The 26,525-nt window shown below is 37.6% G+C and overlaps 3 protein-coding genes across 6 annotated transcripts; 2 read left to right on the top strand and 1 right to left on the bottom strand.

Moving 5' to 3' along the window:
- Positions 1-4: 4 nt before the first annotated feature.
- On the bottom strand, positions 5-6,368 carry ccdc28a (coiled-coil domain containing 28A). 2 transcript variants are annotated; one of them, XM_082143356.1, is made up of 6 exons: positions 4,298-6,368; positions 2,449-2,608; positions 2,178-2,341; positions 1,943-2,097; positions 1,296-1,318; positions 5-699 (listed from the first exon to the last, which is right to left on the bottom strand). In XM_082143356.1, the coding sequence occupies exons 1-6, from the start codon at positions 4,368-4,370 to the stop codon at positions 645-647; spliced, it is 630 nt and encodes a 209-aa protein (XP_081999482.1). In that variant the 5' UTR covers positions 4,371-6,368; the 3' UTR covers positions 5-644. The 2 variants fall into 2 exon arrangements, with proteins under 2 accessions (XP_081999482.1, XP_081999483.1); XM_082143357.1 differs by lacking the exon at positions 4,298-6,368 and adding an exon at positions 3,219-3,375.
- On the top strand, positions 3,819-13,420 carry LOC309479295 (synaptosomal-associated protein 23-like). 3 transcript variants are annotated; one of them, XM_082143347.1, is made up of 8 exons: positions 3,819-3,977; positions 6,386-6,500; positions 10,591-10,632; positions 10,766-10,814; positions 10,925-11,042; positions 11,161-11,334; positions 12,393-12,537; positions 12,667-13,420. In XM_082143347.1, the coding sequence occupies exons 2-8, from the start codon at positions 6,444-6,446 to the stop codon at positions 12,724-12,726; spliced, it is 645 nt and encodes a 214-aa protein (XP_081999473.1). In that variant the 5' UTR covers positions 3,819-3,977; positions 6,386-6,443; the 3' UTR covers positions 12,727-13,420. The 3 variants fall into 3 exon arrangements, with proteins under 3 accessions (XP_081999473.1, XP_081999472.1, XP_081999474.1); XM_082143346.1 differs by having other exon boundaries at positions 3,846-4,170; XM_082143348.1 differs by having other exon boundaries at positions 3,846-4,247.
- Positions 13,421-15,400: 1,980 nt separating this feature from the next.
- LOC309479301 (synaptosomal-associated protein 23-like) lies at positions 15,401-22,545 on the top strand. The gene is made up of 9 exons (XM_082143358.1): positions 15,401-15,499; positions 15,536-15,943; positions 16,566-16,639; positions 16,982-17,023; positions 17,191-17,239; positions 18,153-18,270; positions 19,855-20,007; positions 20,130-20,274; positions 20,672-22,545. Exons 3-9 carry the CDS (start codon positions 16,583-16,585, stop codon positions 20,729-20,731), a joined length of 624 nt encoding a protein of 207 aa, XP_081999484.1. The 5' UTR covers positions 15,401-15,499; positions 15,536-15,943; positions 16,566-16,582; the 3' UTR covers positions 20,732-22,545.
- Positions 22,546-26,525: the final 3,980 nt, after the last annotated feature.

Below are 26,525 nucleotides of genomic sequence, written 5' to 3'. Positions count from 1 at the left end.
AAACTTGACATTAAAACTTGAACTTTATTGATAGAAGCATGAATAAAAAGTTTAATCAACAATCAGCCAGTAGGTTACACTTTACATTTCCAATGTTTTAAATCAAAATAAAATATGTAAATAGAACTATATAGTCTATAACCAAAAATATACAATGCAACTTTAATTTTGTTCTGCAGTCTTAGTAGTCTCAGGAAACTGACATCAACTGACATGAAAATAACCTGCCATTATCTTTCTATTAATCACTTTAAAACGGGCATAAATAAATACAAACTGAGCCAATCAGTTCCTTGTTAAAGTGAATTAGTGATAATGCAAAGGTGCTGCTATTGTACAACTCCAAGGCAACATTTAAGACATAAGATTAGATGTCATAATGTAATCGAACATCATCTTATGCACATTTATTTCTTGTGGTAACATGTGAAATGATCCGATGAGAAAGACAAGTGGGCAGTTCGTCACAACTGTTTGGATTTGTTCTGTGATATCACATCTATAGAGTGCAAACAACCCAAGTTGACCAATTCTACACGTTTAAGACCACAGTGTCACCGATATGACTGTAATACTGGTGTTTCTCCATAGCAGTGTTGTGCTAAATATACACACAGTATTCTGCATGGTAGAGCCTTTGTAGTTCATATGCTGGAAGTTCTGGGGACATCTTGACTGTCAGCAATGTTAAGCTTTTGTCTAAGGAATTATAGTTAAGATTTCAAACTCAGTTTTTAAGGCATAAAAGAAATGACTTGTGCTAGAAAAACCTTTAAAACAACTATTTGATTTTAAGGATGTAGCATGTTGCTGTTGTACTACACAATGCATATGCAGACAAATTTCAAGATTACGTAATAATGTTACCTGATCAATTTTAAAGGGATATTCTCCCAAAAATGAAAATTCTGTCATCATTTTCTCACCCTCAAGTTGTTCCAAAACTGTACGAGTTTCTTTCTTTTGCTGAACACAAAGGAAGATATTTTGGAGAATGTTTGTAACCAAACAGTTGTGGGGCACCATTGACTTTCACAGAATTTAATTTTTCATATTATGGAAGTTTACCCATATGGTTAACCCATAGTTTACCCACTTTTAACATATGATTACCCATATTCTTAAAAATATTTTCTTTTGTGTTCAGCAAAAGAAAAAAACTCATACAGGTTTGGAAAAAACTTGAGGATGAGTGATGAAAGAATTTAAATTTTTGGGTGATATCCCTTTAACTAAACACTACAATATCATCCAGTTGATTCATCAACATAATTGGTGAAACCATGAAAGGATACATTGAGGAGCTCAACTCTTCCAGCTGAAGGGGGAAACAAAAAGTGAACTTCATTAGACTGACTAGACAAATGCATGAAAGAACTCATAGATTTCTGGTTTATGACTAAGTATTTGGTCACACTTTATATTAGGTGTCTTTAACCACTATGTACTTACATAAAAAAAAAAGTTAGATACAATGTTTTGCTCATTGAGGTGGGTTACGGGTAAGGTTAGCGACAGGTTTCAGGGTACAGTTAGTTTTAAGGGTGGCGAAAGGTCAAATCAAGTCACCTTTATTTATCTAGTGCTTTATGCAATACAGATTGTTTCAAAGCATTCAATGATGCAAACTTCATCAAATATGAGACAAATTTAAATTCTGCTGTTAAGCACCTCTACAGAAATCAAGTGTCATTTTTCAGCTTGAGATTTAGTTCAGTTTAATAACTGTGTAAATCAATTATGAAATGAGTTCAATTCTGCTGTAAACCACCTCATTATTCAGCCCAGGCCAGTTCAATGTTGATTGCATGCATGCATTCTTTAAATACAAGTACAATGTAAGTACAAGTGAATTGTATAATTTGATTCATTTAAATGTTAGTACATAGTATAGTTAAAGACACTTAACATAAAATGGGACCAAATATCTAATGTTGCTTACATTCGATAACAGTTTATCCATGTTAGTGTCATAAGCAGACTTCCTCTGGTCTTCTGGCAGCTCATCCACTTCTCCATAAAGGTCAAAGTGCAGGCGAGCCAGTGTTTCCTGCATTTCCCGCACATGCTCCATCTGATCGATTGAGCACTCGTTGCCTGATTCAGAGAAGATTTAGACTTCAATCAAAACTGTAAACACGCTGTAATTTATTTTTTACCGTACTGTAAGAGCTTACCAAAGGCTTGCAATTTTCCAGAGTGGAAGTCATTGAGAAGGCTGAGCAGACCCTTCTCCATCTCCTGAACATCAGACACGTCTGTGAGAAACGAGTGCTGGATGTGGCCCGACTGGCTGCTCTTACCCGACTGACTCTGAGGCCTTGGTTTGTCTCTCACTCCCCTAACACCCCAAAACAAAATGAATAAAAAATAATGGCAAAATATGACGATAGAAATATGAAAATGTTAATTCTTTACGCAGTTTTAATGATGACAGATGATGCTCACCTGCGATACTTTGACCTCTGACTGTGAGTGACCATACCAACACCGAACGATCTGCTGGATGTTGTTTTCCGAGCAGTGACTGGGGGAGGCGGCTGGTTGGAAGACGGTTTTGGGCTTTTACGTTTCTTATTCTTTTCCTCCATTGTGTCATCCAAATTATCTACAGAATAAAGTAAAAGACATGAGCAAAAGTTAAGTGGTTTCAGGTCAAAGGTTCCCCATGTATGCCAATATACTTGCAAACATTTAATTACTAGAAACGGAGAGTGTAAATACAATTGTAAACACAATGAACCACAATTAGTTTCCTGACGTCAGAAATTTCATAAACTGTTTTGCTATAAAACAACAGCTGTACAGAAATGTTGTTGCACATATTTTTTGCAGTATAACGTTATATAGCTTAGTAATTAAGTCAGATTCGTATAATTAAAATGTTATATAAAGTTTGCTGAGGCCCCCTAGTGCGTCTCGACGACCCAGGTTGGTTGAGAACAACTAATCCGCGATTACAGTAGAATGTTGAACAGGCGACAAAATATTTCACACTGGTAAAGAAACATAACATAAACATTGTCCGATGATATTAAACCGTGTTATCACGCGCATTAGCAAGCGCGTCTAATCCTGTTTTACAATAACACGTAACATGTAAATAATATGCGACCGAGTCAAGGTGTGGCGTTAGTCGTGTACAACATGCCTAATCACGGAACCACTGTAGTAGCGCATGCAAAATATTATTCGACAACATATACGTATGATTTTACCGCATAAAGGAAGACTCCACTTTTTAGAAGGAAATATTATCCCGTCTGAAAGACATTCTCGATGAGATTAGACGGCTCTAAAGTTGGTACAGCTGACCTGGCTGCAAGTTTACATTAAGGCACTTCCGGGATATACACGTCATCACGGTGATATCAACACGCACTGTATTGTAATTCAACTAAACAACTGTTACTCAAAAACAAAGTCAAATTTGACCAAGAGAAACATTTTTGTTCCAATACTAAATGGATGACTGCCTGAGTCTATTCAAATATTGTAAAAGAAACCAGGAACAGAGAGACGCTTTAAGAATTTACTAAAATGTGCTACAGTGGTCTTTTTCATTGTTATATATATTTTAAAATGACTCTAATGGTGTACCGAAAGTAGCCACCTTTCGTCCAGGAACACATTTGTATTGCACATAAACTAAATAATAATAATGGCCAAAATAGATTTTTTTTTCTTCTATTTATTACATGATCTTTCAGAATGTTAACTACCTCTATTTAACGCTTCACCCCACTCAGCATCTTTTCTGTCGTTATTAATAATTATCCTTTCTATTTATACTCGCTTCTCTTTGACGCATGCGCACTAAGTCACCTGTCATATGACCGCACATGCGCACCACTGTCATAATCTGTCTGAAGGAATTTCGGATAGAGTTTGGACCAGCACGGGAAATTAACACTTTCTAAACACTTTGACCGATCGATCCTCAGTCTTATCCTTCTCCTGCCCTGGAATCAACCTCAGTAAGTAGCGAGTGAAACGTTGTGCTCCAGGTTCCGTCCAGTATTTAAAAAAAAAGAGGATGATAAAGCGTTTCTACTTCCCCAAAGCGGAACTGAGTACGAGACCAACTGACCAACTACTGCCTTAAATAAACAAACACACTTTACCAGTAAGTTAGCGATAAAGAACATCGTGAAACATCATGAGTAAACAGTAAGTATAAAACCTGACCGTAAATAGAGGTGTTGGGATCCTGGATCAAGATCACAAGGACTTTCTCCACTTTCAAAGTAACGTTAACTTACTAACTTTCTTAACGCGGTCATTCATTTAACGTTACCTGGCAAATTTGTGCTCTGTCCTTCTGGAGTTGGGTGTAAAATGTCAATCTTGGAATCAGCAGCATTAAACATCGCTGTGTTTATACTCTCTGATAAGATCGGATTTTCTTGAATGGTTTCTGTGTAACTTATGGCTTCCTGAATGTTGGTGTAGTAGATGATTTGTCAGATCCCAAGCATCATATATAGAGGAAGCATTTTGTAGTTTAGTCCGAATTTGATCTTAATGCAAGTCCAGATGATGATTAGCGTATCTGATACAGAATATAGTGAAAATAGTGTAAGAGACATGACGTAATGACCTTCCCTCGAGAAACCGGTTTTTGTTGACAAACTGGAAATGTACAATTCCTAAGGAGGTGTTTCTCATGGCTGGACTGTTCAATGGAGGAGAGTGAGTAGCCTAATATGACTCTCTGGGTCATGTTAGCCCGCTTAAAACACTTGTTTAACTGTTTTGAAAAGAACCTTGGATAAGCAAGTTAAAGGGATAGTTCTCCCAAAAATGTAAAGTCTGTCACTTACTCACCTTCAAGTTGTTCCAACCCTGTTTAAGTTTTTTTTTTCTTTCTTCTGCTGAACACAAAATAAGATATTTTGGACAATATGGTAACTAAACAGTGGATGGACCTCATTGAATTCCATAGTATGGAGAAAAAAAGTCAACTGTTTGGTTACATACATTCTTAAAAATATATTTTGTGTTAGGTTGGAGCAACATGAGGGTTATTAAATTATGACAGTTTTTATTTTAGGGTGTCCCTTTAACACTCAGAGAAGTGCATTGAAAGAGAAAATTAGAATTCTTTCAACATTTATTCACCCTCATGTTGTTCCAAACTTGAATGACTTTAACAAAAGGAGATGTGAAGCATAATTTGCCTCGGACTGTCAGCTTTCATTGCGTCTTTTTTTTTTTTTATGTATAACAAAAGTGAATGGTGACTGAGGCTTTAATTCTGTCTCTTTTTGTGTTACCTGTTAGTGAACATGTTCAGAATGTAATTTCCCAGATCAGAAGGGGATTTGTGATGGCTGGATCTAGGGTTAGATGATATATTGATATATAGTGTGAACTTTTCTTTAAAGTTAGTTCTTGTGGATTTTTTCCTCTACCTTGCTGGCATTTGAAACAGGAAAAAGCTGCAGAAACTAAGGAAAAACATAAGATATCTGTTTCCTGTGTACAAAGACAGGCCTTTTACACACTCTTTCACACCATAAACACTTAGGCCTATAAGCACTTTTTTCATCTTTTTACTGCAGTTTAGTTTTACTACAGTGCATGTGAGATTTTTACTGTAAGCTGTGACAGTTTTATGCTAGTCGATAATTGACCTCAGTATCTGTTTATTCATTAATGTTTTATGTGCATTTCTGCTCTTTTGTTTAAGCGTCAGGGTTCTTTGCAATGAAACGCACCGCAAAATGGTGTGTCTTATGTGGACCACATTGGTCACAAAATCTTCATAGAAAAACAACACGCTTCTCTTGTATCTCTCTCACACCCATCTCACACCATTGTTAACAGTCCTTTCAACAGCACAGACATCATACGCATTTTCACTTTTAACATTAAGGCGTGTAATGGGCATTGAAAAAATGTGTTGTGTCTGTACTGTTTGTGTCCTCTTGGTGTTCTCTGAATTGTAACCTTTTTAAGATAATATTTGATTAACTTTACTGTTCATTTTAAAACATTTGACAACACACAACATTGTTAATCACTTTCATGCTTTTCTTTATTTGCATTATAGATATTTGAACTTTTCACCCAATATTTTGTCATCTACTTAGCCTCATGTTGCATAATTCTATGTACTACAAAAGTTAAAACTGACATTTTGATTTGTAAGACTTTCAAAGACTTGTAAAAATAGTCAATGAGTTGAATGGACTACTTTATGGAGTTTCACCCAAAAAAATAATAATTTGAGCAACATGAGGCTGAATTATGATGATAGAATTCCTTCAAATTCAAATTCCAGGTGGTCGATTTCCATGGGAAAGCTTTTTATTTGGGCATCTTTGTTTGTGTGTGTATGAAAATAGCCTCTAAACCTTGACCTCTCATCTCTGACCTTCAGACCCCAGAGCGTAGAGCTTAAGACCACCGGAGGGTCACCAAACTTGGACACCAGCAAGATGGCAGACATGTCAGTGGAGGACATCACAATGAGAGCCAACCAAGTTACAGATGAGGTATGCTGATCATCATATACTGTAACAGGATGAAAGGATTCATTTCTTTGTTATTAGATGCAATGTTTTCAAGTTCCTGTATACGTACGGTACAGACTCATTGTTTGTGACAGCAAACAAAGTTTTCTCTTACTCACTGTTATACTGCTCTATTTCGCAACCTTAATACATTTCTTGCACTAACAGTTGTAAAAAAAAAAAATCTTAATGTCTTTTAATTGAATTTGCAAATAAGTGACTCTGTGCTAGTAAATCTTCGATAACTATAACGCACTTCTTTCTTTCTTTACCCACAACTTTGTTTCTTTCTCTCTTTCTTCTTCTTGCTGCCTCTGAAGGGACTCACATGAGCCTGTGTGCTGTAATAAAGACTAATAGCATGAAGCGGCCTCTATGCTCATGCTCAGCATGGGTGACTGGGGGTAAACTACAAATCCATGAAACATTCCCCACCCACCTTTCTATTCTAACATCAGTTTGGTTTGGTTTTTTTAACTGTGATTTTACCGTTAGTGTTTAAGTACCCTCAGAATGGAGGAATCACACTTTTAAATAGGTTTAAAGCAAATGCTTAAATATTGATAAATACACAGATGAGCCAAAACATTCTGATAACCTGCGTATATGCTATTGGTCCTCTGTGTGCTGCCAAAACAGTGCCGCCCCACCGAGGCATGGACTTTTATAAGACCCCTGAAGGTGTCCTGTGGTATATCTGGCACCAAGACGTTAGCAACAGATCCTTCAAGTCTTGTAGGTTGTTAGGTGGAGATGGATCTAACTTGTTGATCCAGCACATCCCACAGATGCTCAATTGGCCTGAGATCTGGGGAGTTTGGAGGCCAGGGTAACACCTTGAACTCTTCAACACATTCCTCAAACCATTCCTGAACAATGGGTCTCATTCATGAAACATTCGTAAATATACGAGTAAATATGTGAGTGATTTGCGCGTAAAGAGACCTTCCCGAAAACTCTTCTCCTGATTCACAAATACTTCGTAAACGTCAGATGTGATAGTGAAATGTGTGTGTGTGTTAATGAATTCCAATCAGTCGTACATGGGACGCGCGTGCACGCTCATTCTCAATTACCATAAATCCCGCCCATTAAATCCGACTGACAACTATATATGGGCATCATATTATGACACCAAACGAAGGATTTCAACAAGTCTTCTCAAAAGCGAATGAAAAAGAGAAATTTCTCAGATGCAGAAATTGAAGTTTTATTATCAGAAGTTCATTCAAAACGCCACATTTTATTTTCAAGCGTACATAGTGGCGTATCAGGTCCTAAAAAAAAGGAAGCTTGGCAGCATATTACAGATGCAGTTAATGGAGTTTCATCTGTTAATCGAACAGTCCCAGAAGTGAAGAAAAAACGAATTAGTTCACTTTGAAAAAATCTTATTCAAACTGGAGGAGGACCACCATCATCATCGAGCATATCTACATATCTCATAATAAAAGTAAAAAGAAAAACCATATGTAATTACTATATATAATATTTTTTCAAAATGCTGTGTAAATATGTACCCGATTAAGGTGAATTAAAATGCAGCCTTATTAATGAGCAAAACGTTCGGATGTTAAACGCACTATTTACGGGTGGCTGGGAGCAGGTGTAGATTTCTTTCGTACCAACTAACATTTGGAAAATACGAACATTTTAATGAATCCGAAAATTTATGCCAGAACCACTTTACACACGATTTGCAAAAAAATTCGTTCTGCTCGTGTTTCATGAATAGCCGCGTTTCCACCGCAGGAACTTTCCCCAGGAACTAGGAACTTTGGGCTGGTACTCGATGTGTTTACACCGCAGGAACCAGGGTCTAAATGAAGTTCCGGGTAAATATTTCCCCCTCCGATAGTCCCTGCTCATGAGGTAGTACTTTTTCAAAGTTCAGGAACTTTCAGGGGTGGGACTTGTGCGCTGCACAAGCTGATTGGTTGTGTTCACGCCGCATTTTGGTTGGATGACACCACGCAGCATTTATTTATTTTTAACCTCCCTTTTTAAAAAATCTATTGCGGTTCGTGTCGTGGCTTCATGCAGTAAGAGTTGTCTGTCTGCAAATATGGAATTTAATAAAAAAACTGGTGGACTGGCGACGAGTTTCAGGCTTTATTAAGGGAATTTGTGGAAGAGTAAACTTTCTGCGCGTTCGTCCCAGCCATCTCACGGTCAATGTCCGCAAAGCTGATAACATACAAATTTTATATCTAACGTTTGCATTACGAGCTTACTGAACACGCTTTATCAGTGCTAGTCTCTTTTCTGCCACAGCTTTTATTATTAAGTCATTATGTTTACACATTGTCATCTATTGCAAGGCACTCTAAACCATGTTACAAATTTACTATAACAGGATTGAAATATAGCGCTTTGAGGTTAGTAACAAACAACTATTTACAAGACTATTCACTATTTATGATTGATAGACGGGGTTCAGGCTTTTTTTTAAGCGTATTTGCGAAAGAGGAAATTTTTGCGCGTTCGTCCCAGGCATCTCACAATAACTGATAACATACCTTGTCTAATTTTATACGCATACGAGCTTTCTGAACACGCTTTAGTATCAGTGCTCGTCTATTTTGTTTTGTTAATTACCTCGTTAGTAAACCAATACATAACTGCAGCACAGTTTGAAACTCCTCCATACTTATTATAAATGTGGCGCTCAAAACTGATTACTGTCCGTCGCAGACTGGGAGGAGCAGTTGCGCGCAGTTTACCCTATGAGTTTACCTTCCCGGTACTTTAGACCGCGGTGTAAACACAGAAAGCAACCGGTCTGGGGCAAAAAAAGTTCCTGGGAAAAAAGTTCCTGGGACAAATTGTTCCGGGTAATTTCGGTGGAAACGCGGCTAATGAGACCCATGTGCAGTGTGGCAGGGTGCATTATCCTGCTGAAAGAGGATAAGGATCTTTAGAAGAGTACCTGGTCTGCAACAATGTTTAGGTATGTGGCATGTGTCAAATTTACTTCCACATGAATGGGCAGACTCAGGGTTTCCCAGCAGAACATTGCCCAGAGCATCACACTCCCTCCAGCGGCTTGACGGCGTCCCACAGTGCATCCTGCTGCCATAACTTCCCCAGGTAAATGGCTCACAAGTCCAAGGCCGTCCACTTGTGTAAAAGAAAACGGGACTCATTAGACCAGGGGACCACCTTCCACTGCTCCAAGGTCCAGTTCTGACGCTTGCGTTCCTATTGTAAGCACTCATCATAGGCACTCTGATTGGTCTGTGACTATGCAGCCCCATACGCAGCAGAATATGATGCACTGTGTGTTGTGACGCATTTCGGAAAAGACGGGATAGTCTTCATTAACTCGTGCATTGATGAGCCTTGGGTGGCCAACACCCTGTCACTGGATTGTGGTTTGTCCCTACTTGGACACTGTTGGTAAATTCTCACCACTGCTGACCAGGAGGAACCCATAAGCCTTGCCATTTCAGAGATACTCTGAACCAGTCGCCTTGCCATAACAATATGGTCATTGTCAAAGACAGTCAGATCTTTATTCCTGCCCATTTCTCCTGCATCCAACATGTTGATTATGAGAATTGATTGTTTGCTCACCGTCTAATCTACCTAGATCTTAAATATGTGGCCTTGATATGAGATAATCAATGATATTTGTTTCACCTGGCTGTGACTGGTAATAATGTTTTGGCTCATCAGTGTATAATGTTGTCAAATATCTAAAAAAAATGTGAAGATACAATTTCTTTAATTGCCAAGTTGGAAATGTTTTATGTATGCCTCTCTATTGTGTTCCTGTGTATGTAGTGTGTTTTTTGCATGGCTTCATAGCATTATCTAGGATTTTCACATTTCTTCATACATATTTCTGAATTTATCAGTGTGTTCGAATTAAAGTCAACTCATAAAGATCTACACATTGTGGCTTTATGAGCCAAAGACTTATGAGCTGAAAGTGTTAAATTTACATTTATTCATTGTGCTTTGTTTTATTTGATGTTTGCATGCAGACCTGAAATATAGACTATGTGCTGTTTTCTTATTACAATAGTGATTTGATTACCTTTTGAATATGTGTTTCTTTTTCTTTCAGTCACTTGAAAGCACTAGGCGGATGCTACAGATGGCGGAGGAGGTAAGAGCTCCAGTGAAACCTGGAGGCTTCAGAAGCATGTTTGCTGTTACCTGAAGTACATAATGCTTAGAACTACCCGTATTTGCTCATTAGAGTTATATATAACCTGATATAAGCATGCGTATATTTTCAGAGCCGGGAGACGGGGGTCAAAACAATGACCATGCTGGATGAGCAGGGAGGTGAGTGACTGCACCATTCCATCCCAATCTGTAAAAACTTCATTTAGGAGATGCTGACTAATTAAGACATTGTTTATTGATTGAAATCTGCTCTTTTGTGTCTTGATCAGAGCAACTGAGGCGAGTTGATCAAGGAATGGATCAGATCAATCAGGACATGAGGCAGGCTGAGAAGAACCTGACTGATCTGTCCAAATGCTGTGGCCTGTGTGTGTGCCCATGTGACAGGTTCGCTATTATAACTCAACTTCCAGCTGCTGGATTTAAAATATTATGCATTACGGTGTATTATATTTCATCATTCATCTTTCTGGGGTAAATGAGAGTATTAAAACCTCTCTTTCAGAGTGTCTTCCATTGAACATGATGGGAGATATAAGCGGACTTGGGGCACAGGCGGTGACAACACCAGCGTGCAGGGAAAAGAGGGCGGTGTGGTATCCAGCCAACCGACCGCCGTTCGCAATGGGCAGGCTGTTTCAGGTGGATCAGCAGCCGCCTCTGGCCCCTACATCAAAAGGTGAGGGCAAAATACACTGAGAATGTTGGCCATTGATCCAGTGTCAGACTTGGCTAATAGAAAGTAAACAAGAACATATGTTGGGCTATATCAGGGATGTGATTTTTCCATAATTTCCCACTTGAAAAGTATGACCCATGTGAATTTCGTAAATAAAAGAGAATATAAAAGAGTAAATGCTACTTTGCAAGTGCTGAGTGTTTGAGACACTTATAATTTGCATTTGGGAACGCAACCTGTGCCAACCATCTTCCCAAATTCGTAATGAGAATCGTTTAGAAATCTGTTGTTGTCAACAAAGAGAAGCGTTAAGGTCTCCCCGCGGTTTTCCGCTAAAGTAAAATAATGGTTTAACTTTTGAATGCAAACAAATTAAGACAAGCATAACCATGTTAGTATTGGAATTTTACTGTTTGGTAAAATAATATATAATAAAATAATGATAATACCAATTATTAACAATATTAATAATAATAATTCTATTAATGCTTTTATTGTAACATTGTATTATAATATATTATTATGATTGTATCACTGTAAAAAAAAAAAAAAACAACAGTATTTAATACTGTTAATACTGTTGCTTATTTTTTGTCATGTGCCTGCTTTATGTCCTTGAAATAGTCAGTCCTTGTGACATTTGGTCTGATTAAAAATTCCAACATTAAAGCCACATTTTCTCCTAATACCTTTATTTTTGTAGAGCTAAACTGTTGTGCCATCATTTGAATAAGCTTCCATTTTGTTGCATGCTAATGTGTTATTGCGGAAGCGTCGGTTTCAGATTTACCTACCCTTAAATGTTGCTAACAAATGAACAATGGTCATTTGTTGCCTTCCTGTCTAAGCAGGCAGCGCTTGACCTAGAATAAGCTACAATGTCTTTCTTCAATGCCGCATTAAATATAATTTGGGTGGCTGGTGCATCTGAAGTTTGGCTCCACATGTATGTGGTCTTTACAGCTGATTTATTCTCCTGATTATTAATTTAGATTAGTCACTTTTTGTATTATTCTGTGTATAATAAGATGTACTGTATGCGTTATCATTCCCAAAAGAGTAACGAATGATGCACGAGAAGATGAGATGGAGGAGAATCTGGAGCAGGTGGGCGGCATCATCGGGAATCTCAAGAATCTGGCCTTGGACATGGGCAATGAGATCGAAAAACAGAACAAGACCATTGACCACATAAACGATAAGGTAAAGCCACACTATTGAACTCCTAAATGACGGGAGTTCATAATATATCTATTTATTTATTTATTTATTATATAATATGATTGTATAATTTTATATATATAAAAATATATTATTAATTGTGTTGCCCAGGCTGATATGAATAAAGCTCGCATTGACGAAGCCAACCAGCGAGCCAACAAACTTCTGTAGAGAATGGACACTTCCAGCATCTTTCAGGAGCCTGATTGTTTGATCTTACCACACACTTACACACAAACTTTCTGCTTCACAGCAATGAATTGCAGCAAGTGAGTTTATTTTTTCCGATGCCATCTGTGCCTTTTATTGCAGTCTTTGTTCTATTGTAAATAGGTTGACACGTGCACACACAAACATATTAGAGCCTCCTGTACAATCTAGTCTTCACCCTTAATATGTGGGACAAATATGCTGGACGAACAGAGTGCAGTTGTTTTTGCGGCTTTGCTCACTGCTGTCCTGTCAGTCTGTGATGGATGGAGTCTAATCTCTCGGGATGGTGATGGGTTTTGTCCGTCCCGCTCTCTGGACTTGAGTCAACATGGCTAATTGTTTCACTAATCTGAATGAGGGGCCAAAGACTTATGACAGAACCTTTAATGTACTTTTATGCTGCCCTTATAGCCGTTTATGTATGTTTGGGCTAATTAGATGTTTGGTTTGTATGTAATGTTTTTCTGATTCGGTTACTGATTATACTCATATTTAATTATCTTAAGACATTAATAGGCCTTGTGAATACAGTTAGTCCTGTTCAATGTTTTGGGTAAAATTTATGGTAGTGTCGTTTTTTAATTTACCATGCTATAGGAATAGGACATTTCACTAAGTCTATTTTATTTCTAATAAAGCCAGTATAATCCTTCCTTGTTTTTTCCCCCTTTTTTAAAAAATATTCAGACCTGACTTGACAGCAGCAGGTGCTGCCACATTACTTTATGCTTTTAAGGTGAAGGTTTGAAGTGCTTATTGCCACAATGTATAGCTCATTATGTGTGTGTTTTTTTTATATATATTTTTTTTTAAAGAAGTCTCTGTAACACTTTAGTTTAGGGTCCAATTATAACTAGTCGCTTATTAGCATGCATATTACTAGGATATTGGCTGTTTATTAGTACTTATAAAGCACATAATAATGCCATATTCTGCATGACCATACATCCCTTAATCCAACCCAATACCTAAACGTAACAACTATCTTACTAACTATTAATAATCAGTAATCAGGAGTTTGAGGCAAAAGTCATAGTTAATAGTTAGTTAATAGTGAGAATTGGACCCTAAACAAAAGTTTGACCTAAGTCTCTTATTCTCACCAAGGCTGTCTTTACTTGATCAGAAAATAGGAGGGACCTTCAGTTCTTGCTCAGTGACCTATTTTGTGTTGATTTTGATGTTTGCTTTGGATCTGTCCTGGTGGAAGATTCAACAATGGCCCACTATAAGATTTCTAGCAGAGGCAGTCAGGTTTAGATTTTTTTATTTTTTTTTATCTGTTGGTGTTTGATAGAATCCATTATGCCATGTATCTGAACAAGAAGTCCAGGACCTCCAGCAGAAAAATAGGCCCACAACATTAAAGATCCAGCAGAATATTTAATCGTACACATGGGGTACTTTTTTATCCCTGCATGCACCAAACCCATCTTGAGTGTGTACTTTAGGTGTTTTCATACAGCCACTTTCTATTTTCAATCTTTTGCTGCACATCAGAACTATATTCTTTGTATTTACCCATCGGGATAAATGATTAAGGTAATTTGACCTTTGTGTTTCCTCATATGCTCCTTTGAAACAAGAATTCATGGCCGAATAATTTCATGTTCCTAGACACCCTGGTGTGCTAAATTGTAAATATGAAAAGGAATATACTTCACACATATACTATAACTTTTTTTTGTTTTATTTCAGTGACAGGTTAGATTTTTGTGTTTTTGTTTTTTAAATTAAAGATAAGCAATGCATTGTTTGATCATATTTACCAAGGGTGCCAATAATTCTGACCCCAACACGCACACAGCGCAATTGACAAATTAAGGCGACGAGCCTTGCACTTTAAACTGAAGAAGTAGAGAAAAATGTTATTTATTGGAAACTATATTTATTGGATAGACGAAAATCACAAAGTTAAGGGGAATCTTTCCATGTAGATCAAAAAACTGCCCCTTCCCCATTGCCAACTCACTTCCTGTTTAAAATGGTTGCCCACAATTAGTACTAAAGGTAGGTACAATACCTGTATATGAAATTATCTAATCATTTCATATATGTAACAACACATTCAATGGCCCCTACAGTTGGTTAATCAAAATACGTTTATGCCAGAACGTTTCATCTGATCTCAGTTAGCCTACTGTTTTATATTAATTCTAGCTTTCATCTTTTTCATGGATACTTTTACTTGGACTGATTGTTTTCTGGTTTTCCTCAAGAGGATTTCATAGTAGCTCAGTTATTTGAATAATTTGAGGTCTCAAGAACTAGGACAGTGCCTCTGTTTCAACTCCCTTAGAAACTTTCTGTGTCTGCTGTCCAGGAGGGTTTCCATATGCTGTGGAGCCTGAAGGAACCATCAAGTTATCAGCCAGCTCTGATGCGTTCTCTGTTCCCTGAGAGTCTGAAAAACTGACAAATGTAATGGCACATTGGATATAACATAAAGTCTGCTGATAAGTTTTGTCTAAAGATACAAGTTTACACTTTTTTTCTTTTTTACATATAAACTCAATTGTGAGTTATAAAGTCAGAATTGCGTGATATAAAGTCACAATTGTGTGTTATAAAGTCAGAATAGCGAGATACAAAATACGAGAACGCAATTCTGAGGGAAAAAAGTCAGTTGCAATTCTGCTTCTGACTTTATAACGCAATTGCGACTATAAATCAAGCAATTCTAAATATGTTTAAATATATATCAGAAATATATTTACTCAGAATGCAGTTGGTAAGTAGCCTAAATATATTTATAGGAACATTTCAGCTGCAGCAGGTTCAAGATAATTCATGTTAACGGAGAGAACATGCATGATTCAATGTTTAAAACAATTGACAGCAATTAAATGGTAGCCTAATAATCAGCGATCATATAGTTAACTGTGTAATGTAGGTGATCTTAACCCAGTTACTGGAAACTTCCGAGTAGTAATATTCTTGCTAAATGCCCTCATTAACCAAATGCCGCTGTCCCCGTTTCAGTGTTGCCAAGAACAGTTTTTTTCGTCGTGAAATCGGGTTTTGAATGGCAATTGGCTGGTTTTTGTATAGGTAGCCTACACCCTTAACTCTCTCTGCGGAATTTTTTTGTGGTGCAAAGAGCAAACTTCGACATGTAGCCTACAACTGAATCATAACTCATCACTCATCATCAGAACTCTGGAGCGTCTTGAGAGTAAGTTCTCAGATACACCTGTACATTAACTAAAATGTAGCCTACTTTATACCTGTACATTAACTAAAATGTACTTTATACTTGTACTTGTACTTTATACTTTGTAGACAACTCTCACTTTAACTTAAACTTTTGTTAAAATTCTGCTGTGCTTGATAGCTTTGACTTACCCTTGTGCTGTGTTGAAAATCCTTTACCTAATTGATCTGAGTTTATTCGCCTCAGTTTTTTAAGGTCTTAAACTGAGGTCCATAAACTCAGATTATTTATGCCTACGATCAATCATTTCTAAAAAGTTGATAAAAAGATTGAATCCAATATTTGGCAATAATATAGTATAACAAAAGATTTATAAGCAGTTTTTTGAAAGCTGGCCAATTTTGACTTGGAACACCCATAAGTCTTAACAAGGTGGGGTAAAAATTCCCCCCAAAAGTAAAAATATTTTAAATGGTTCTCTTCGTTTAATATTGTCACATACAATCACGTGAAATTAGTTGTATTTCCATGGAAAGCTCCATCTGTGGCAATCTTTGTTTATAAGCAAATGTATCATCTTAACTTTGACTTAACTGTATAGGCTACTTTTCCCAAAGTGTATGTAAAGTTTTTGTGCCAGCAGAATCCCAATTCAGCAGTATGGCAGACATGTCAGTGGATGAGATCACAATTAAAGCCAACCGTGTAACAGATGAGGTAGGTTTGTGATATCATACATATCGTTATCTTCTTTTACGTCCTCTTGTTCTTTTATTAGATGCTGTTTCTGTTCCTGTAAAATTCCCAGCACGTATGGAAGCAGCATTCTATTTCTCTAAACTAGAGATAAAATTCCTTCTTTGCTCCATCTTTCTTTCTCTTTTGTTCTCACTTGTATAGTTCTTGTCATTTTCCAGGTCAAATGTGGTTTATTGAGACCAAAACTCATTTTGAACAACCACAGTTTATCAGAAGTATTAATAAAATTTGTTTAGCAAAATAGATTTATCATTATACTACAGTAATGTTTGACTAAGTTTCTTTGTATTTGTTTGTCAGTCAGCTGATAGTTGTAGACGGATTTTACAAATGACAGAGGAGGTAAGTTGTCTTATTTCAACCAGTTAAACCAATGACACATGGATGCTCCTTAAAAGCTTGTCCCAAATAACACATGCTGCTATTTGAAATGTAAAAATGCTCAGAACAATTGCAATTTGCTCATTGCTTGAAGTAGAACTTGACTTGAAGCATGTGTGTATTTGCAGATTATGGCCGTCGGGGACAAAACAATAACTATGCTGGATGAGCAGGGAGGTGAGTGTTATCTCAATGCACCTGATTCCTGATGTCTACTTCAATTTCTCAAAATTTGGAGGCCTTTTCACACATTAAATCATTTCTGAATATTCTTACGGACGGCATTTAGAGTATACTTTATAGTAATGAAATGCCTCTTAAAGGTAGGGTAGGCATTTTTCTGAGAGGCTAGCAATAGCAAGCTAGCTTTGAAAGCATAAGATCCCACCCTCCCTTCAGAGCATCTCCAAAGCCACACCTCCTTCAAAACACATGAACGCGTACAGCAGGGGGCAAACAAAAGCGTCATGAGAGACGGTGTTAAACTAGCGCATGTCTCAAATCACATAACATTACAATTATAATGAACATAAACACTGAGCTGTACCACTTGACTGCTGCAGATTCATTTCGCCGTTGATAGTGTTGCCATTTAAACACAAATTCAAGTCACAAACTGCTCGAAGTTTAACGTCACGGGTTTCCATCTGTAACATATTAACTAAGAAGAGCAGGTAGGACATCGTAATGATTGGATGAACTTTTTATGGTCCTACACCTTCCACAGACGATATATTTTCATATAAATACATTAAGACCACTTAACTTATTGATTGCATTTAGGATGTGAATGTTAAAAATGTTTCTGGAACAAATCACCTACGCTACCTTTAAGGTGCAATCCCATTCGCCATTGGTTGGCAAATTTTCACTTTCAAAATCCAGTCATCGGGAATTCCGTATGAAGGTAAAAAAAAATCCCCATTCTGCACTGGGATCAGGTTAATCATGCAAATTTTCTGCGGTGACCAACAGAAAGTTGATTGGTTGGAAAGTGACCTCTGTGTGAGCCATGCTTCATGCATCACTATTGACAATGGACAACAGACTGGTGACTACCACACCTTTATTCTCTTTCTCTCTATATCAGAAAAACTAAGGAATGTGAAACAGGAAGTGGGCCAGATCGAGCAGGACATGAAACGGGCTCGAAAAAACCTGAACGAGCTGTCCAAATGCTGCGGCCTGTGTGTGTGGCCATGGAACAGGTTGGTTAGAGCATCTACCTTATTATGTGACAATGAGTTTTAAATTAAAATGAGTTAGACTACATTTCTTGTCGGACTACAACACAATTAGGAAGTAAGACACTGTGGAATAATATTGGAATTCTTAGTGGGCCGGGGCCTGGTGACTTAAAGATGACTTAAGATGACTTTAAGTGATAAAGCATAAATTAAAGGTACACTATGTAACATCTGGCGCTCTAGGAGTTAATAAACAAAATTGCATGTGTCTTGTGGAAAAACATTGTAGCCGTAGCTACTTCTCTCTATTTATCTATATGACGCAGGTACCGGGCTACAGTCTGAATATAAACACTTATTATAGGCGTACCGTAGTTATTCATAAGACAAAAACATGGGTTGGAAGATGGATTCATGATGTACTTGCTCAATTTAGAATTTTTTAACAAAAAAAGTTACATAGGGTACCTTTTGTGAAGTGTGATTTCTAGAACTGGAAAAGTCATGTAAATTAATCAAGTCTTATAACTCAATGGGCTTTTTTATAAGGAAATTTTAAATACATTTATACATTAAATACATTCTAGCTGTGTCAAGCTCTACAAAAGCTTCTTTTTTTTTTATTCAAAAACTTGGCTACTTCTTTCTTCCAGTGTATTATTCATAAACAGAGGACTTCATGTAAGATGCTGAAAAGAACAACAAATGTTGTGTTTTGGATGCTAGTACCCAAAGTGAGATTCTGGTCTACTGATATCCCCGCCAGGTTCTTAACTAGCTTAACCGTCAACCAGGAAAGACCATGCTGGTCCAACTGCTTAAAGGAACTTTTTGGGATTTAGCTTATTCACCGTATTCCCCAGAGTTAGATAAGTCCATAGTACATACCCTTTTCATCTCTGTGCGTGCCGTAACTCTGTCTGACGCACTCACCGCTAGCCTAGCTTAGCACAAAGACTGGAAGTAAATGGCTCCAGCTAGCATACTGTCTCCCAATAAGTGACAAAATAACGCCAAACATTTTCCTATTTACATATAGGAAACATATAGGATACATATAGGATATAGTCACAGTGTGTAAAAAATAACAAGGTCACATGAGACACAGCCATCTTCTAAACGTATACATACTGGGAACTATATTATCAGAAGGCGAAGCACTGCTACTTCTGCGGAGTGATTTCTCATGCGACCATGTTATTTGTACATGCTGTGACTATACAATTTACAACATGTGAATAGGAAAATGTTGGCGTTATTTTGTCACTTACTGGGAGCAGTATGCTAGCTGGAGGTGGGTGCGTCAGACAGAGTTACGGCACGCACGGAGATGAAAAGGGTATGTATGGACTTATCTAACTCTGGGGGATACGTGAATAAGCTAAAGTCCCAAAAAGTCGGCGTGTTCCTTTAATCAACTACATTTTGTTGGTGAATTGCCTAGCTACAGTATACTGCTCCACTACCTAGATCAGCATTAAACCAGCACTATGCTGGTCTAAGCTTACCTTTTCAGCAGATATAATTATCAACTTTAGTTTGTGGTTTTCACCTCAGTGCTTGTATTTGATCTATTTCTTTGGATCTGAATGGCTCCTCTTTCAGAGTGAAGTCCTTCAAGAGTGGCAGGAGATATAAGCAGGGTAAGGAACCAAAAGAAAGCAAGCGGAATGTGGTACCCAGCCAACAGAGTGCCATCCACAATGGGCAGGCTGTTTCTGCTGGGTCAGCAGCCCCCTCCAGCCCTTACATCAAAAGGTGAGATTTGTGTTTTGCGTTGCCATATGGCACAAGCTGTTAATTTATATTTAGACACATGTTTATCTAATAGATGTGTAATGGTCTTAGCTGGAAAATTCAAGTGTTTTTTGTTCTGTTAGAATAACAAATGATCAACGAGAAGTTGAGATGGAAGATGATATGAAGAAGGTGGGCGACAGCGTTGTGTTTATAAAGAGCATGGCACTGGGATTAGGCGACAAGATCAGCAAACAGAACCAAACTATTCAGGACATCAGTGATAAGGTAAAGTTACTATTATTAAATCCAGAGGTGATTCATTGGGATACTAGTGCATTTGTGGCACTAGAGATTTAGATCTAGCTGACAATATACTCTCTAGTGACAACTTATACACGTATGTTTATGTTAATTAAGTTAACAAATATAATTTAAAAAAATTTAAGATTTAGAACTCAGAAAGATTTGAGAGCTCAGTGGAGGAAAATATTGAACGACTGAAATGATCTGTGTATTTTACTTGGCACAGTAATGATAGATAGATAGATAGATAGATAGATAGATAGATAGATAGATAGATAGATAGATAGATAGATAGATAGATAGATAGATAGATAGATAGATAGATAGATAGATAGATAGATGTGTGAACTGACTCCTTTATTGCCTTTTTTTTTGCCAGGTTACAACAAATATACATAATGTTACTGCTGCAGAAGAACATGCCAGGACACACCAATAAGGGAAATACTGAAAGGACCACCACAAGTTTAAGTCGGCATGACAAAAAAAAAAAAAAAATTCTAAATGCATGTTTTAGATTTATTGTGAACAATTATTCTTTGCATATGTGGTTTTTTTTTTTTTTACCTTGTAACGTTTAATCTAAATAACTCAATCTTCTGGTGAAAAGACCGACTTCTCTGTAGTGACTTCTGCAGGACTTCTCCAATCATTTAGTCAGTTTAAACCCCTGCCCTACAAGCTTCCGTTCAACTACCTCCAGTTTTGTGTGCAACGGACACAACTCAAAATCCAGTCAACAACCAAATGGATCGAATCAAGCCCTGGACAAAAAAATAGATTTTTATTGTAATCTTGGTGTTTGTAAATAGCTGGACACAAGCTGTGTCATTAAATAATTTGTATAATAAGGCTTTAAGATGATTGAGCCTTTGGAAAGTGTGATTCAAGTCGGCATAAAATTTAAGTTGCAATTGTCTGTTCTTCCCTATTATATCGTATATCCGAGTGAAACGGCTTCTTAAACAAGAAAAAAATTTAGGGCGGGAATTAATTTTGTCCATTGAATTGAGTGGATCATTGGATGGTCGTGGTATGCTGTTGCTGTGATGTCATGTGAGTGACAGGTTGTCCCACCCTTGCTCCAGTAAACACGTCATCAGAGAAGAGAAGAGATGTGGCTGCAAGAGGGAGGGGGAGATATTTCATAATCCCTTTATGTTGTACTTTGTACTGTATGTCCTCTGGACTTTGTGTCGAAATGACCAGCAGAGGTTGCTGTTAGACTGAAATCTAACCACAAAAAGTGCTTCCTAAAATGGAGGCCTCAAAAAGCATAGTTTACTTATGTTATGTAGGAGAATTTTCTCAGACCTCTAACTATTCTCAGAGTTCTAACACCTAATCTTATTGCTTGCTTTACTTCATCAAATGAGTGAATTTTTCTAGTTATTTATGTTCTGTAGTGGTGTTATTGGGCCTACCACATTGTTTTCTGTGGCTAAGTGCAGCAGAGCTCGTTTCTGTCTTGACAGTTAGGCATATATCAAGCAGGCCAACACATGCTTAAGCTCTTTTGGACTCTTTTTCTTCGTTTTCAGGGATACCTGTGACTGGCAACTAATACAAACACTTTTCACTTTGCAGAAGTACATTTAGACTGCATTCTCGCATGAAGTGAAATTCAGACCAACAACACAACTTTGATGTTTTGTATACAATGGTATAAAAAAGATGTTAATACTGAAGTTCTTAGACACAAAATTGCCATATACTCTGTTTTGCTGTCAAAAATTACACGGTAGTGAGTTCAGTATTAGAGCCCCTCCCCCAGGGGGAACCTTGAGGGTATGCAAAAAATGCATTATGTAGCGTAGTATGCATGTATATATGGAGCACATAACGCATATATGGAGCTTACCACAAAAAGAAGTGTTTTTATAAAAGAAGTCGCGGATGATTTTTTTGACAGGTAGCCTATAGTATTAGGTCTACAGTACTACTTGTTTATAGTAAAACAATTCCTATATTTGTAAAGCAATTCAATGACATGGTAACTGTGATCACTCTCTTAACAATATGTATGAAGTAATGTCAAATGTCTCTCTCCGTCAACCAGGAGGCCGGGGCCCATTTTTGGATTGGATTTTTTGTTAATTTAAAGCATTCATTTATGCACTCAACAACTGTCATTTTTAATGTAAAACCAAAACCAAAACTGGAAAAGTAATTTGTATGCTATTTGTGAGTACAAATCATAACTATAACTAAAAGTGGTGTAATTTTGTTGGTAATAAAAAGTGTAAATCCTGAGGAACATTCAGTTATTGAATTATTTTTCTATAATTATTGTTTTCAATCATTTTAATCTATTGCTACTCTTATTTTCTATAGATTAAATATTTTCTTCTTTTTTCTCTTGAAAATGAGCAGCAGAAGTACCAGAAATATATTTGGAGGTCTTTGAATATCATATTAGACAATGGGGGGCATGGTGTCAAACAGGTTGAGAACCACCTATTTAAAGGTGAACTAAGTAACTTTTTTACCTTAACTGAACAGCTTCGGAGTCACTGGAATGGTTATATTACTTATTTCGGGTTGAATGGTGGTCGTTTTGCACCCCCCTGGTGCCCGTGAGCGGAAAATCCGCACTTGCAACTTTGAGCCGGCGGGCCGCCGGCCGCTGCGTCAGGAAGTCTCGCGTGATATCAGGTCTCGCGATGTAAACAATTGCTTTACGGCCAAAAGAAATCTGCTAAAATGCTGTCATTATTGCGCTCCCTCACGCTGTCCGAACCCGAATGAAGAAGACGTTTTAAAGAACGTCCCATCTGCTTTGATGTCGTTGATCTATAGCCTCTGGTGTCTGAGAATCGCCAACGAGTTTTTACAACAGTGTTGTCAAATATCTATTCCGAAGCTGTGGGGGGAGCTCTAGAGAGAAACCTGCGAGCAAAAAGCGAGAATACAGCGAAGAAATCCCGAAACTACTGAGCCCTGCTTTAAGTCAAGTCAAGTCAAGTCAAGTTTATTTGTATAGCGCTTTTCACAATACAGATTGCATCAAAGCAGCTTCACAGTATTAAATTTAAATAATACAACAAAGTTTGTTTCAAGAGGAATTTATTGATTGATAAAATTAAATTAAATATCCCCAAAATATTCCCAACTGAGCAAGCCAAAGGCAACAGTGGCAAGGAACCGAAAAACTCCATCAAGTGACCTAATGGTGTCCTAAAACTCCATCAGGTGCCTTAATGGAGAAAAAAAAAAAACCTTGGGAGAACCCAGGCTCAGTCGGGGGCCAGTTCTCCTCTGGCATTGGAGACGGCTTTAAAGGGTCGTCATCGGATGCCCATTTTCCACAAGTTGGTATGATTCTTTAGGGTCTTCATGTAAAGTTTGTAACATACTTTGGTTAAAATTCCTCAATGGTTGTGTAAAACAACACCCTTTTTACCTCCGCAAAAACAGCTTTGTTCACAGCGACCCGTTTCGGTGCATGTCTCTTTAAATGATAATGAGCAACTGCTCACCCCACCCCTCTCTTCCATGAGGGGTGTCCACACATGACACATAAAGTGCTGCCTTGGCAACCTGCCTTGGTGGACAGTATAAACCACTGGCTGAGGGCAGAAATGCGGGACAGTCCATCAGTGGTTGTGGGCGGAGATTGAGCAATATGACATCATATTGCTCAGAAGATCCAAAGGCTTGATTATTGAGAGTGTTTAGGCTTTTTGAAGATTAAAAAAAAAGGGCTTTTGAGTGAATGGATTTTTTTCATTATAAGTGGTTGTGTCCACACACTGCAACGACACATTTATATCCAAACACCATATATATGTGAATTTTACATCCGATGACCACTTTTAAGATATAGTGCATGCTATTCATTTTTAAAGCTCGTCTTATTTGAACACCCTTATTTCAATATTTCTTTTGTTTATCCGTGGTATTAAAATGGCGGACCGCTTGGTTCCATCCGGACCAGTTGTGCCATTTTACCGTTTCTACAGTTTAAAGTGAGCAGCACCTCAAGACAACAGAGTGGTTCACACCATACGTGCTCAGGGTCGTTTACTGTAATGATCTTTTTGCGCTACATCCTCTGATATATTTTTATCTAGAGCTAAATATGCTTCAAGCCCTTTCCGCTCTGTGCGCGTTGGTTCTCTCGCTCTCGCGAATACGTAAAGCGCCACACAAGAGCTGCAGATGGCACGGTTATTTTAACAACAGTAGCAGAAACATGGTGAGCAGCAAAATAGATACTTTTGCTAAAATGATGCAGAAAACGAGAATGCAACAAATACAATTAGTTTTTATCTGTCATAAAGATGATTCCGACCTTTTAACTAAACCAGTTTAAACGGTTTAACCCCCCCCCCCCCAAAACAAAAACAAAAACAAACTTCGAAATACATGAGCAGCGATATACTGTTATCGAACCTCGACCGACTGAACAGGCCAAATTAACCAGAAAAGATTTTCTCGTGAAAGAAGACGGAGCCTCCGCTCACGCCTATTACGTAATCGCCATGGACCAATGTAGGGCCTACAAAGAGAACTGTTCACTTTGGCAAGTTGTTTCGAACTCCCAAAACTAACTTTGTTCGGCCTGATTTTGTTCGAAATGACGTCACATCAGTTCGTTCTTCGCTTGATGTAGATTAGATTAGATTAGATTAGATTCAACTTTATTGTCATTACACAAGTACAGGTACAAGGCAACGAAATGCAGTTTAGGTCTAACCAGAAGTGCAATAGCAGCAAGTGCAGGATATAGGCCTACAGTGGTTCCATAAATGCAGGACATGGATATGTACTGAATAAATATAGGGGAGAGTGGGGTGAGTTGTGCCAGTTTTTACTCAAAGTGACTTTAAAGTGAGGCCATGACAGTAATGCCTTCAACTTAAGGATGTGCATGTATTTCAGGATGTTGTGCATCCCTGAGAATAATTACTTTGGATCTGAAATAAATAGTTTCAGAAATATAGCTTTTGGGAAAAAAGTGGTCTCATGGCACAACTTGCCCCTGGTGCGGGGTAAGTTGTGCCTTTTGGGGAAATATGTTGGGGTAAATTGTGCCAGTGCTTTCTGAAGTAAAACAGAACATTTTACTGTTATGAACCGTATGCTATATGAAAGCAAGACAAATTCAATACAAAATGACTAATTTAAGGTTTATTTAGATATTGTCACCCTGGAATACCATAGCATGCATTTTTCCTACTATGGTCAATTGCATAGGGATTTTGTATTGAACACAACTCTGGATCACAGTGTCACAGAGACAAGGGGGCGGGCTCATTTTACTCAGACGACCAATCAGTCTCTCAGGATCATTGTGAAGCTATCAAGCTACGCCCTAGCAACCATTTAGAGCACCATAGCAACACAATATATGATATTTGTGAATCATTTCAGGCAAAAAAGGCTTTGGCAATAGATGCCTGTTGACAGAACACTGTCTGTCAATTATGTAACATAAGAATAAAGTTACTAGGCTAATTTCTAAACATCCTATTGTGACTTAGGCCACTTAAAAACTGAATAAAACTTATCTTTATTAACATAGTGCAAACTCAAAACTGAAATCAGTGTTAGCTAAATTAAACAAATAGCAGGTAGGCCTAAGTCAAACACTGATGAGGCATGCCCATCTCCTCACTTCTCAAGATTATCCCCTGTGAGTATGTAAGTCTCTAGGTGGTCTGGATCTGGCACAACTTACCCCATGCCCTTTGGCACAAATCACCCCAGACCCACAAGTTTGAATAATTAGCATGATCCAGCAGTTAAGAGCTAACATCATGCTTACTGTATAGACTCATTGTGTAGCCTACTAAAGCACTAAAACATGTGTGAAATGTTTTCAAACTTGTCTATAATTGTCCAGACACTACAATCAAAAAACCTTAATCATAGAAAATGTACTTTGAAAGGGAAAAAACAGTTTTTTGTACTAAAATGTGCTTAACTCTCATGCCATGTATCTCTCTTCTTTGGAGGATGAGTAAAATTGATTGCTTTTCAAAATTATGTGGTCACATGACCAAATTATTCTATGGTTTTCCAGAACAAGGGGTGGAACTACTTCCCCCCTGGCACAAATCACCCCACTCTCCCCTAGAGTTGAATACTATTATAAACAGAATTTTACAGATAGATTTGTCCTATGAATATAATATACAGATAACTATTACTGTGAACAGAATTTACAGCTAGATATGTACTGAATATAATATACAGATGGCTATTACTATAAACAGAGTTTACAGGTG

This window comes from Leuciscus leuciscus, assembly GCF_965113295.1.
Source record: "Leuciscus leuciscus genome assembly, chromosome: 17".
NCBI classification, from domain to species: domain Eukaryota; kingdom Metazoa; phylum Chordata; class Actinopteri; order Cypriniformes; family Leuciscidae; genus Leuciscus; species Leuciscus leuciscus.
Note: the sequence above shows the minus strand (reverse complement) of the source record. Positions and strands in the feature narration are given on the sequence as shown.

Bases quoted from the DNA above. Each gene is read 5' to 3' on its own strand.
- LOC309479301 (XM_082143358.1), top strand. From the start codon at position 16,583: ATGGCAGACATGTCAGTGGATGAGATCACAATTAAAGCCAACCGTGTA. The intron at 17,024-17,190 runs GTAAGTTGTCTT...GTGTATTTGCAG, and splicing joins TTTTACAAATGACAGAGGAG to ATTATGGCCGTCGGGGACAA. The intron at 17,240-18,152 runs GTGAGTGTTATC...TCTCTATATCAG, and splicing joins TATGCTGGATGAGCAGGGAG to AAAAACTAAGGAATGTGAAA.
- ccdc28a (XM_082143356.1), bottom strand. From the start codon at position 4,370: ATGTTTAATGCTGCTGATTCCAAGATTGACATTTTACACCCAACTCCA. The intron at 2,098-2,177 runs GTAAGCTCTTAC...TCTCTGAATCAG, and splicing joins TGGAAAATTGCAAGCCTTTG to GCAACGAGTGCTCAATCGAT. The intron at 700-1,295 runs GTATCCTTTCAT...ATAATTCCTTAG, and splicing joins GAAGAGTTGAGCTCCTCAAT to ACAAAAGCTTAACATTGCTG.
- LOC309479295 (XM_082143346.1), top strand. The intron at 6,501-10,590 runs GTATGCTGATCA...TTTTTCTTTCAG, and splicing joins CCAACCAAGTTACAGATGAG to TCACTTGAAAGCACTAGGCG. The intron at 12,538-12,666 runs GTAAAGCCACAC...TGTGTTGCCCAG, and splicing joins TTGACCACATAAACGATAAG to GCTGATATGAATAAAGCTCG.